Source organism: Musca vetustissima, unplaced genomic scaffold (assembly GCF_032173495.1).
Source record: "Musca vetustissima isolate MV318-11 ecotype Yass unplaced genomic scaffold, APGP_CSIRO_Mvet_v1 utg92886, whole genome shotgun sequence".
NCBI classification, from domain to species: Eukaryota; Metazoa; Arthropoda; class Insecta; order Diptera; family Muscidae; genus Musca; species Musca vetustissima.
In genome coordinates this window covers 1-12,751 of record NW_026873796.1, presented here as the reverse complement: position 1 = coordinate 12,751, position 12,751 = coordinate 1, and the positions used below count along the sequence as shown (strand labels likewise).

General features: G+C 33.8%; 2 protein-coding genes across 2 annotated transcripts; both read right to left on the bottom strand.

The window, feature by feature from the left end:
* Positions 1-6,152: 6,152 nt before the first annotated feature.
* LOC133328240 (uncharacterized) lies at positions 6,153-8,494 on the bottom strand. Its single transcript, XM_061536789.1, has 3 exons — positions 8,380-8,494; positions 7,797-8,316; positions 6,153-7,739 (listed from the first exon to the last, which is right to left on the bottom strand). Exons 1-3 carry the CDS (start codon positions 8,385-8,387, stop codon positions 6,171-6,173), a joined length of 2,097 nt encoding a protein of 698 aa, XP_061392773.1. The 5' UTR covers positions 8,388-8,494; the 3' UTR covers positions 6,153-6,170.
* Positions 8,495-8,711: 217 nt separating this feature from the next.
* LOC133328249 (uncharacterized) lies at positions 8,712-10,770 on the bottom strand. The gene is made up of 3 exons (XM_061536801.1): positions 10,363-10,770; positions 9,780-10,299; positions 8,712-9,722 (listed from the first exon to the last, which is right to left on the bottom strand). The coding sequence occupies exons 1-3, from the start codon at positions 10,368-10,370 to the stop codon at positions 8,712-8,714; spliced, it is 1,539 nt and encodes a 512-aa protein (XP_061392785.1). The 5' UTR covers positions 10,371-10,770.
* Between the last annotated feature and the right edge of the window lie 1,981 nt (positions 10,771-12,751).

The following is a 12,751-nucleotide window of genomic DNA, read 5'->3' as shown; positions in this document are numbered from 1 at the left end:
CGGCATGTGCAAGATAGCCTGAGCGGGTCAAATTCCAAATATGTCCTTGGCATATTTGTGGATTTTAAAGGCGCATTTGACTTCATTTTATGGGATAGCGTGCTCACAAGCTTTTCAGAGGTCGGGTGTAGGGAGATCGCTCTTTGGGCAAGTTATTTCCGGGATAGGAAGGCTTGTGTCGTGGGAGTCAGTGCTTCGGTCTGGAGGGATCCATCATGTTGAATCTCATGATGGATCCTCTGTTGCGGGAGCTAGCGGCTTCCTTCAAGGTCTGTGCATATGCGGATGACTTGCTCATCATGATTGAAGGGGATAGTCGCCTTGAACTGGAAAATCGTGGTGAGCAAGCTATGCAGATTGTGCAGGGTTGGAGTGGAGGTGGCTACCGAGAAGACGGTGCTGATGCTGCTGAAAGGCAGATTGGCGCGCAGTCGTCCTCCCTGCGTTCGAGCTGGTGAACGCGGCATAAGGTATTCGTGTACTGTTAAATATCTCGGAATAACAGTGTCAGAGCGTTTGAATTTTCTTCCACACTTCGATCGGTTGAAAGAGAAGCTGACAACGGTCGTTGGGACCATCAGGCGTGTTTTGCGGACTGATTGGGGCTTGAGTAGGCGTTCTGTGCGAATTATATATGGTGGGCTTTTTGTTGCCTGCGCAATTTATGGTGTATCTATATGGTACAGAACTGCCTCTTCTGTCTTTGGGCAGAACAAGCTACTTTCGTGTCAGCGGGTCGTCATGTTAGCGTGCTTGCCAGCACAATCCTTCGGGATTGTGTTGTTGATAGGTGGAGGACAAGGTGGACGAACAGTGACAAAGTGAGGGTGTCGTACGAATTTATTCGTGACGCAACGTTCGTAGTGGACCGGCCAGACTTTCGCTTCGGCTTAAGTAGTGGTTTCTTACTGACGGGGCATGGCTCTCTCAATGCTTTTCTGCATAAGAGAGGCCTAGCCCAGACGGATTTATGTGGGACGGGATGACTGAGGACTGGAAGCATATACTGACGGAATGCTGTTACTATGATGACATTAGAGATTTAGCAAGTATGGGTATATCGAATGGAGGGGCGGGATGGGATTTCAGTAGGGCTCTCGAAGACGATCGGACCTTTAGTTGTTTAAGTAGTTTTGCTCGTGAAGCATTTAGGAGAAGGACAGTACTTATCGGAGGTGGTCCTCGTGCATAGCCCCCTTGCAGTTGGGTTTGGTCGGTTGCACCGGGGGGTGGTTGTTGGTGGGTTGGTTTTAAATTTAAAAAAAATCCTTGTCATTTACAGTTTTCACATCACAATATAACCAAATAATATATCATGGCCTTATTACTAATTTTTTGCGAATGATTGAACATGAAAAATAGTTTCCTCGCGTTGGGCGCCAATTATATATTAAATGAAAGCAACCTGTTCTATTTACCATTTCTCTTCTGATTATAATCAAATAAATGCAATAATGATATTTCTTGGAAGAATCCACATAGGAGAACAGGGCGTAATGATCACACACCACATTGGGCGCCAAATTTGAACTCTATATTGTGAATTATTCACAAAACCTAAAAAAAAAAATCTTTTAACAATTATAACCAGTATTACACATTTTCATAAATCGTGTTCCGTTATTATCACGACCTTGTTACTACTGACAGACTGACTGACTGACTTAGTTTGTTGGTTGTATGATTTTATTTTCTTTTTTTCTCTCACATTCCGCAAAGTTGTTGTAAATTTTTATAGCCATATTTATAGCATGTGACTTTTGCTTCTGGGTTTGACTTTGTGTGTCTGTCTGATCATTTTTATTATTATTGCTTGTCATGTTTTTGCTTGTGGTTTCTCTGCCTTGATGGTGGCACTTGCTTGCGAACATGTGTATTTTTTTTTGTATTTTTGCGCCACTGTCATTGCCAAATCGTGTAATAATGACAAGATATTGTGGCGTCGTCGCTGATGAGGATGAGGTGAAGGCAATTGCATTCCGTAACAAATTTGGTCTCTAGGTTTTATTGGACACAACCTTCCAAGAATAAAAATCTCTTGTCAAGTTGTCATCAAACGTTAAAATGTCGATTGCCTTTATTGTTAGTTGGTATTTGATGTCCGCCAAAAAAAACAAATTGCTGCAGCCAATTCTATTTCGATTCGCAGCACTGCGACCACTTGCAATGGCCTTATAGTTATTAGACTTTCCTTAGACAATTGCTGTCAATCAGAATTCGACAGTTTGTCGGCCATTAAAGGGAGTTATAGTGTACAGAAATTGGGATGCATACAAAAGGAAATTTACTTTTGAAATTCTATTGTATCGATTTTGAAAAATTAAGCTAAGAAAAAGGAAAAAAGTAATTAAAAAAATCCACTTAACCTTTATCGAAGAATAAAATACCTCAAAATACCAACACCAAGCCCAAAGTGATTAATACCTTCTCACCAACTCGTTTCTCATGACCCATTTTTTCTTGGGTTAAAAATATGTAAAGAGTTTCTTCGTTTTCTACCATTAAATTTGTTATTGGCGCCCAACATATTTGATGGCCTATTTGTATTTTAATTTGGCGCCCAACGCAGTGTTTCTTATGTGAATATTATCTACGAGTTACCAAGTATTTTTTTTCCATTTCACATGCGAATGTTTCTCGCCCATGGTATTTATAATTGGCGCCCAATGTGAGTCCTGTGTTTTTATTTCCTTTTTTCATTTTTCTTCTGAATTTCCCAGTTGCGTTAATTTTCATTATTGAATTTAGATTATACTGCCCTTAAAAAATTAAAACAATACCTGGCAACAATATTCTTATTAGTGATTTTGTAATTGGCGACCAATGTGGAACCTGGATATTTTTTTTCAATTTGTGATTATATTCAAAACGGGAAACCCAAATTGGTATTCTCTATTTAAAACTTATGTAAAGAACATATATTTCTAAAAATTTTGTTGAATACGAAGTTTTCGTTAGTTGTTTCAAAATTGGCGCCCAACGGAGATGCCTTTTTTGGAAAATATTCTACAAGAATATTGTTTCTTCTGTAAAAAGACCCGACGAACATCCCTTTGGATATCTATCGATCTTCTATAATAAGACTTTTTGATCGTATGTAGAAGGATTTTTTTTTATTTATGAATACCTATAGCTCTTCAATAAGATCCCTTTTCAATCAGAAGACCTCTATTGGTGTTATTATACCTCTGGATTTCATTTTCCAATTAGACTTCTCATCGAAGGTCAATAGAATATCTATTTGACTTTTCATAGACCAATGGGACTTTTTAGAGAAGATTAATTGGATTTCTCTCTAAAAATCAAGTAGACCAATTGGACTTTTCCTAGAAGACATTGAACATTTCAGAGAAAATCAGTTGGCCTTCTCAAAAAAATCATTAAGACCAATTAAACTTCTCAAAAAAATCATTAGGACCAATTAGACCTCTCATAAAAAAATAAAGAAGACCACTTGAACTTCTCATAAAAATTTCAAGAATACCAATTGGACTTTCCAGAGAAAATCAATTGAACTTCTTATAGAAGTTCAATTGGACTCAAAAAAGACCACAAATCAATAAGACCAATTGGACTTTCCATAGAAGACCAATTGGACTTCTCAGAGAAGATTAATTGGACTTTTCATAGAAACCAATTGGACTTCTCATAAAAAATCAAGAAAACCAATTGAACATCTCATAGAATACTAGTTGGTCTTCTCATAGGATACAAATTGGACTACATAGAATACTAATTGGACTTCTCATAAAAAATCTAGAAGACCAATTGAAATTTTCTGATCCTATCTGAAAATTCTCATAAAGGACTAAGTGGACTTCTTATAGGAGACCAATTGGACTTCTTATAAAAAATAAAGAAAACCAATTGGATTTTTCATAGAATACCAATTGAACTTCTCAGATAAGATCAATTGGACTTCTCATAGAGGGCAAATGGATTTCTCATAGAGGTCTAATTGGACTTCTTATAGGAGACCAATTGGACTTTTCATAGAACACCAATTGAACTTCTCAGATAAGATCAATTGGACTTCTCATAGAGGGCAAATTGGACTTATCATAGAAGACCAATTGGACTCCATATAGAATTGGACTTCTCATAAAAAATCACAAAGACCAATTGGAATTCTCATAGAAAACCAATTGAAGTTCTTACAGAAGACCAATTGGACTTTTCATAGAAAACTAATCGGACTTTACATAAAAGGCCATTTTTCATAAAATAGCAAATGGGATTCTCATAGAAGACCAATTGGACGTCTCATAGAAGACCAATTGGACTTTTCATAGAAAACCAATTGGAATTCTCAAAGAATACCAATCAGAAGACCAGTTGGAAGATCAAGTGGAATTCTCATAGAAAACCAATCGGAAGATCAATTAGAAGATCATGTGGAATTCTTATTTGATACAAACAGGGGTTCATATATTCTTATTCTTTTAGTCGAAAACGAATTTGGAATGTTTACTTTCCAAAAAAGACCAATTGGACTTCTCTATAGAACATTTTAGAAAATATCAAATGGACTTCTCATAGAAAACCAATTGTACTTTTCATGAAAGACCAATTGGAAGTCTCATAGAAAATTAATTCGTTTTCTCATAGAGAACCAATTCGATTTCTCATAGAACACCAATTAGGCCTCTCATAACAGATCAATTGGACTTCTTTTCGTAGAATACCAATTAGATTTCTAGTAGAACATTTGGTCTTCTCAAAGAAGACCAATTTGACTTTTGTCATACACAGACCAATTGGACACCTTTTTTAGGACTTTATATGACCAATTGAATTTCAAGTAGAAGAACAGTTGGAAAATTACAAAAGACCAATTGGAAATATCATTGAATACCAATAGGGCTTCTGAAAGAACACCAATTGGACTTCTCATAGAAGATCAATGAAACTTCTCAGAGAACACCAATAGGGCTTTTCATAGAAGACCAATTGGAATTTTCTTCTGAAAGAATACCAATTGGACTTCTCAGAGAACACCAATAGGGCTTCTCATAGAAGACCAATTGGAATTTTCATAGAATAGTAATCGAATTTCACATAAAAGATCAATTTCACATAGAAGACCAATTGGACTTATCATAAAGGACCAGTTGGACTTTTCATAGAAGACCAATTGGACTTTTCATAGAAAACCGATTAAAGAATACGAATTGGAAATTTCATTGAAGATCAATTGGACTTGTCATAGAAGATTATTTGGACTTCTCATAAAATATCAATTGGACTTCTCATAGAAGACTAATTGGAGTTTTCATAGAAAATCAATTGAAATTCTCAAAGAATACCAATCAGAAGACCAGTTGGAAGATCAAGTGAAAATCTCATAGAAAACCAATCGGAGGACCAATTAGAAGATTCAGTGGAATTCTTATTTGATACAAACAGGTGTTCATATATTCGTATTCTTTTAGTCGAAAACGAATTTGGAATGTTTATAGAAGAGTTCTTATTTAGGAGCAATTGGACTTCTTATATCATCAGACCAATTCGAAATCTTATATTTGATCAGTTGTTAATCTCATAGAAGACCAATGGGAAATATAATAGAAAACCAATTGGAAAATCACAGAGGGCCAATTGGAAATATTATTGAAGGCCAATATGATTTTGTCAAAGAAGACCAATTGGAATACCAATTGGATTTCTTATATAATTCCAATTGGATTTCTTATAGAATTCCAATTGGATTTTTTGGTCTTCTAAAAGGAACCGCTTTGGACTTCTATATTGGTCAGTAGGGATAAGTAAATCGACTTTCGACTAATCGATTAATCGACTTTTCGTATTGAAAAGTCTAAAAGTCGATGTCGACTTTTGACATTTGAGAAAATCGCAAATTCGACTTTTCAAGATCGACTTTCGATTTTCTTTATAATAATTTTTCAAAAAGTATCACAAAAAGTATCATTTCTTAAAAAAAGTGGCACATATAATTTAAAATGGTGGCACAGAAAGTGACACAATTTATTTCACATTTTATTTAAAAAAAAAATAACAGTTTAGAACAAAACAACTAATTCATCTATATGTAATACGACAAAGTAATAATATATGTATGTACATATTGCATATTAAAAAATAATTAAATCATATCATTTTAAATCATATGTTTTGATAAAATAAAGTTATTAAAATAACATTAATTTTTATTATTTATTTGTGACTTCTTTTCTATATTTTTGAATGAGATCATTACTAGGATTCCAATCTTCCAATTCACACTCAACTAAATTAATTGCTGATAACATGAAGTGGCAAGTTTCTATTTTCAACCTATTTGTTAATTTATTTTTCATATTCGTCAGTTTTGAAAAAACTCGTTCAGCACAAGCGCTGCTGTGAGGCAAAGTAAAAACATATACAACAAACTGATACACATTACGGTATAGATATTCATTTAGATTGTTTTTTAAATTTCCAACTTCATTCCAAAAAAGTTCAATATTCGTTTTTGCGAATAAGTTTTCATATAATTTATCATTTGACTTACTTTCTAATAACTTTAATTCATAGATAAAAGCTTCTGGATGGCTTATTACGTAACTATATTCAGTCACTATACTTTTATAATCTATATCTTCTTTAGATTTAATGTGAAGAGGATCTAAGAATCTTAAAATATTCAGTCTTTTGTTATTAATATCAATTCTTGACAATATTTGATCACACACATTTTGATAAAATTTAAGTATATTGCCTTTAATTAGAGAAACATTTTCTTCTGCTATATTTTCTGAAGAAATTAATTTTTCCGCCTCATAACCTATATATATTTGCGTCACATCCTTGATGTGAAAACAATTTTTATAATCAATGGTCCAAATTTCAGGAAGAATTATGAATTCCTTTTTTACAAAGTTTCTGAAAAGTTGAAGTAAAATGTCTTTTGTCATAGAACAAAGGTATATTATTTGAGAAGACTCGCTTTGAAAAGAGGTGTTTAGAGTGTTCATTATTTTAAGAACATAAACTAAAAAATGTAAATATATCTTATTTACTATTGATAACTCATTTTGAATTGAATGTATTTTTTTCAATTGCTTTGCACATTTTGTCTCAAATTGTTCTTTTATAAAATAGTGTTGCAGTACAGACCACTGTTCAAGTACCCGCCTGGAAACAGATTCGAAAGAAAGCCATCTAGTGTCACTTAATCTTAAAAGCTTGTGCTCAGGTACATCGAAAATGCTTTGGAGTTCCTTATAATCTGATTGCCTCTTTGCACTTTTAAAGTAATTAAAAATGTCTCTTAACAGCTGTTCCACGTTATCGGGAATGCACTTTAGAGATGAAGAATTCACCAAATTGATGGAATGGCAAACACAACCAATATGAAAAATGTTGGGTACTTTTCCTTTTAACAAGTTTGCTACACCTCTATTTTTTCCAACCATACTGGACGCATTATCTGTGGAAATTCCCACAAAATTTTTCAACGGAATTTTATGTTGTTCTATGGCAGATATAATGACATTACAAATATCTTCACCTGATCCACCTGGTGGCTGCACTAATAAAAAGAAAGAATCTCGAGTCTTGCCGATATCTTGATCAAACTGTCGGACAACCATTACCAAACATTTCTCGGTGGAAATGTCAGTTGTTTCATCGATAATCAGACTAAAAATTTGTCGCTGCATATTAGTAATCATACGCTGAAAACCTTCCCGCCCTAGGAACTGAACAACTTGTTTTGATTTAGTGCGCCCGCAGGTCACCTGTAATGTGTGATGTAAATTATTACCTCATCAATATATCGGTAATTATATACAAACCAATTTTGCTATCGACGAATCTGGATAAATGGAGGAATTGAATTTGGCAAGTTTGTCCATTGATCGGTATGACTGATTGTTAATAATCATTCGAAGTACCAGCTTAATTTCTGCCACCGCAACATTCACTGAATGGCTATTGTTTTGTGGTAAAAAACTCGTCAACTGCATTTTCTCCGATTCGATAGCTTTTTTATAATTTTCAATATGTTTTTTTGTGCTTCCATGTCGAATAATATGCGTTTTTTGATTAACTAATAGTTGTTTGCAGGCAATACAAATTGGACGTTTAGTCTCTTCGTCTTTCTTTATCCATTTGTATTGCAGCTCCCATTGCTTGCAATAATACCTAGATATTTTTTTCCTTTTGCAATTCCTTGGCTTTGGATTAGATATTTCTTCCGATTCTGTACCCGAGTTTTCTGTCGCCTCCGAACTACTCTCAACCTCGCTGTCCACCCTTTTTTTATGCGATGTTGATGGCTCTGGTTTATCATATTTTTTTGTTTTTACTATAAACCTATTTGAAAACAACCACAATATGCCATACAATTTATATATATTTAGTACAATTTTTACTTACCTATCCATATAAAATTGCAAACAATTTAGAGAAACCGATTGTCTTAAATATTTTATTTTTACCCGCCAACGAAAAGTAAAGAATTCCACAGTAACAATAAAGTCTTATAGAAATAAACAAACACAACAATGTTGACAACTTTGAGCATGCGAGAACCACTTACAATCACTTAATATAAAAGCGTTCGTAGTCAAATTTGATATCGCTAATTGGAAATGACAGCGTACGACGCTTTTCATTGTTTTAAATGCAGCGTTTAGATTACAATATATGTAGTTTAAAAAAAGGTGGCACAATGTATAAAAAAGTGGCACAAAAATTCAAAAAGTGGCTCATTTAGGATCAAAATAAAATAGTGGCACAAAGGTATCAAAGCCCAAAAAAAGTGGCAAAATTATTTGCGTCACATCCTTGATGTGAAAACAATTTTTATAATCAATGGTCCAAATTTCAGGAAGAATTATGAATTCCTTTTTTACAAAGTTTCTGAAAAGTTGAAGTAAAATGTCTTTTGTCATAGAACAAAGGTATATTATTTGAGAAGACTCGCTTTGAAAAGAGGTGTTTAGAGTGTTCATTATTTTAAGAACATAAACTAAAAAATGTAAATATATCTTATTTACTATTGATAACTCATTTTGAATTGAATGTATTTTTTTCAATTGCTTTGCACATTTTGTCTCAAATTGTTCTTTTATAAAATAGTGTTGCAGTACAGACCACTGTTCAAGTACCCGCCTGGAAACAGATTCGAAAGAAAGCCATCTAGTGTCACTTAATCTTAAAAGCTTGTGCTCAGGTACATCGAAAATGCTTTGGAGTTCCTTATAATCTGATTGCCTCTTTGCACTTTTAAAGTAATTAAAAATGTCTCTTAACAGCTGTTCCACGTTATCGGGAATGCACTTTAGAGATGAAGAATTCACCAAATTGATGGAATGGCAAACACAACCAATATGAAAAATGTTGGGTACTTTTCCTTTTAACAAGTTTGCTACACCTCTATTTTTTCCAACCATACTGGACGCATTATCTGTGGAAATTCCCACAAAATTTTTCAACGGAATTTTATGTTGTTCTATGGCAGATATAATGACATTACAAATATCTTCACCTGATCCACCTGGTGGCTGCACTAATAAAAAGAAAGAATCTCGAGTCTTGCCGATATCTTGATCAAACTGTCGGACAACCATTACCAAACATTTCTCGGTGGAAATGTCAGTTGTTTCATCGATAATCAGACTAAAAATTTGTCGCTGCATATTAGTAATCATACGCTGAAAACCTTCCCGCCCTAGGAACTGAACAACTTGTTTTGATTTAGTGCGCCCGCAGGTCACCTGTAATGTGTGATGTAAATTATTACCTCATCAATATATCGGTAATTATATACAAACCAATTTTGCTATCGACGAATCTGGATAAATGGAGGAATTGAATTTGGCAAGTTTGTCCATTGATCGGTATGACTGATTGTTAATAATCATTCGAAGTACCAGCTTAATTTCTGCCACCGCAACATTCACTGAATGGCTATTGTTTTGTGGTAAAAAACTCGTCAACTGCATTTTCTCCGATTCGATAGCTTTTTTATAATTTTCAATATGTTTTTTTGTGCTTCCATGTCGAATAATATGCGTTTTTTGATTAACTAATAGTTGTTTGCAGGCAATACAAATTGGACGTTTAGTCTCTTCGTCTTTCTTTATCCATTTGTATTGCAGCTCCCATTGCTTGCAATAATACCTAGATATTTTTTTCCTTTTGCAATTCCTTGGCTTTGGATTAGATATTTCTTCCGATTCTGTACCCGAGTTTTCTGTCGCCTCCGAACTACTCTCAACCTCGCTGTCCACCCTTTTTTTATGCGATGTTGATGGCTCTGGTTTATCATATTTTTTTGTTTTTACTATAAACCTATTTGAAAACAACCACAATATGCCATACAATTTATATATATTTAGTACAATTTTTACTTACCTATCCATATAAAATTGCAAACAATTTAGAGAAACCGATTGTCTTAAATATTTTATTTTTACCCGCCAACGAAAAGTAAAGAATTCCACAGTAACAATAAAGTCTTATAGAAATAAACAAACACAACAATGTTGACAACTTTGAGCATGCGAGAACCACTTACAATCACTTAATATAAAAGCGTTCGTAGTCAAATTTGATATCGCTAATTGGAAATGACAGCGTACGACGCTTTTCATTGTTTTAAATGCAGCGTTTAGATTACAATATATGTAGTTTAAAAAAAGGTGGCACAATGTATAAAAAAGTGGCACAAAAATTCAAAAAGTGGCTCATTTAGGATCAAAATAAAATAGTGGCACAAAGGTATCAAAGCCCAAAAAAAGTGGCAAAATTGATACTTTAGTGGCACAAGCGGTAATAGGTATCGGTGGTTGAGCAACTTTTTTATCCGAAGACGGGTGCGACGATTTATATGCTCGTTGTTTGACGTTGGCAAAAGCCGGAGAAGGGTTTTCCGAACAACAGATACCTTAGAAGACGGATCGATAATGGCTCGAGTAGGATAAGTTTTCCCATTATGAACAATATTAACAACAGCCGTTCCGAAGAGTACATTACTATCTGGACGGTAATAGGTATCGGTGGTTGAGAAACTTTTTTATCCGAAGACGGGTGCGACGATTTATATGCTCGTTTTTTGACGTTGGCAAAAGCCGGAGAAGGGTTTTCCAAAGAAGGCGAAACAATATTGTAAGGTGAACATTTCTTAGACATGGGAGAAGGCATTTTCTTTGGCGACAACAACGAATGTTCGGGAGGGAGGATATGTTCTAAACACAATAATTGAATTCCACGGATCCATGGCCACGTCACACTATGTCGCGAGTTCATATAAACAGCGGCCAAAAATAGAAGGAGTTATCGTAAGTTAATGAAATTTGGTACACGTGCTTATTATTGGCCTAAAAAGCAACTGACAAAAAATTAGATAGGTCGGACCAAGATTTGGTATACCTCCCATATAATGGGTCTTGAGAATGTCACCCTTTTTGGCCTATAAAATCTTCAATATTCAAACAAATTCAATAAAAATTGGCAATTTACATTTACTTATGCCTATAAAGCAACTGACCAAAAACTGGGTAGATCGGACCAACATTTGATATACCTCCCATACAAAGGGTCTTGAAAACTTTACTATTTTGGACTATAAAATCTTTAATATTCAACTAAATTCAATGAAAATTGGCAATTTACATTTACTTATGCCTATAAAGCAACGGACCAAAAACTGGGTAGATTGGGCCAAGTTTTGATATACCTCCCATACAAAAGGTCTTGAAAAATCCGCATTTTGGACCTTTAAATTGTTTATATTTATCCAAATTCCACGAAAATTTTCATATCTTCGTCCAAATTACATCAAATTTGGGCGAAGACAGTAATAGGTGTTGTAATTTAGTTGTTGGCCCATATTTCAGGTACCTACCATACCAAAAGTCCCTAAAAATTTAACTTTCTGTACTATAAAATCGTTATATGCAGCTAAATAAAGTATAGTAGTTTTATTTTTGTTATTTTTATTATAATATAAAAGATATTTGATATCGTTTAATAACTAATAAATAATTTTTTTATCATTCACAACATTTTCAAAACACACATCAGATATGTATATATATATATATATATATATATATTGTCTTCCCAAATGTACGATTTAGTATCATCCACATTATAATCTCGGGCCTTTACTTTATGGCTGTTTAAGGATATTACAAGGTCGGATTGTAATATAAAATACTAAATAAAATCCTTATTTAACTCGGCTTTAACAAAAGTTCGGGCTGCTACTAATTTTTTGTTGGCATGACTTGTTAGCACCTTTATGAACTTTCCACAAAGGTAATTCATGTGCGGCCTCTAAATTAAGATTATAAGATTATGTCTCAAATGATCTGATAAATAAGTATAATCTTCAAACTGACTGAAAATTTATTTAAAAGCTATATTTTAAAACCAATTCTCCCATATCTACCCTTCGAATAACGTTTTGACCACTTAATTGCATATTTTATGTAAAATATTGTATTATTACTAAGTTCTGAATCCAATTTCTCCTTCCTATTTGACCCTCAATAACTTATTTAATTGTATACATAACATATTTGACCATCTGCTTCTAACCATTTCGCGAATATGCCATATTTTTTCAAAAGGTGATCACCAAAAAAGTTAAATAACTCTTAGGACCGCAGGAGTCCGCAGCTAATTTTTTTTATTCCTTAAATAACACACTTTTCACCACTCAAATAAAAAAAAATTAGAGCTAACATTTTTTAAACTTTTTTTTATGCTCCACTAATTTCAAAATTTGTTTTACAAA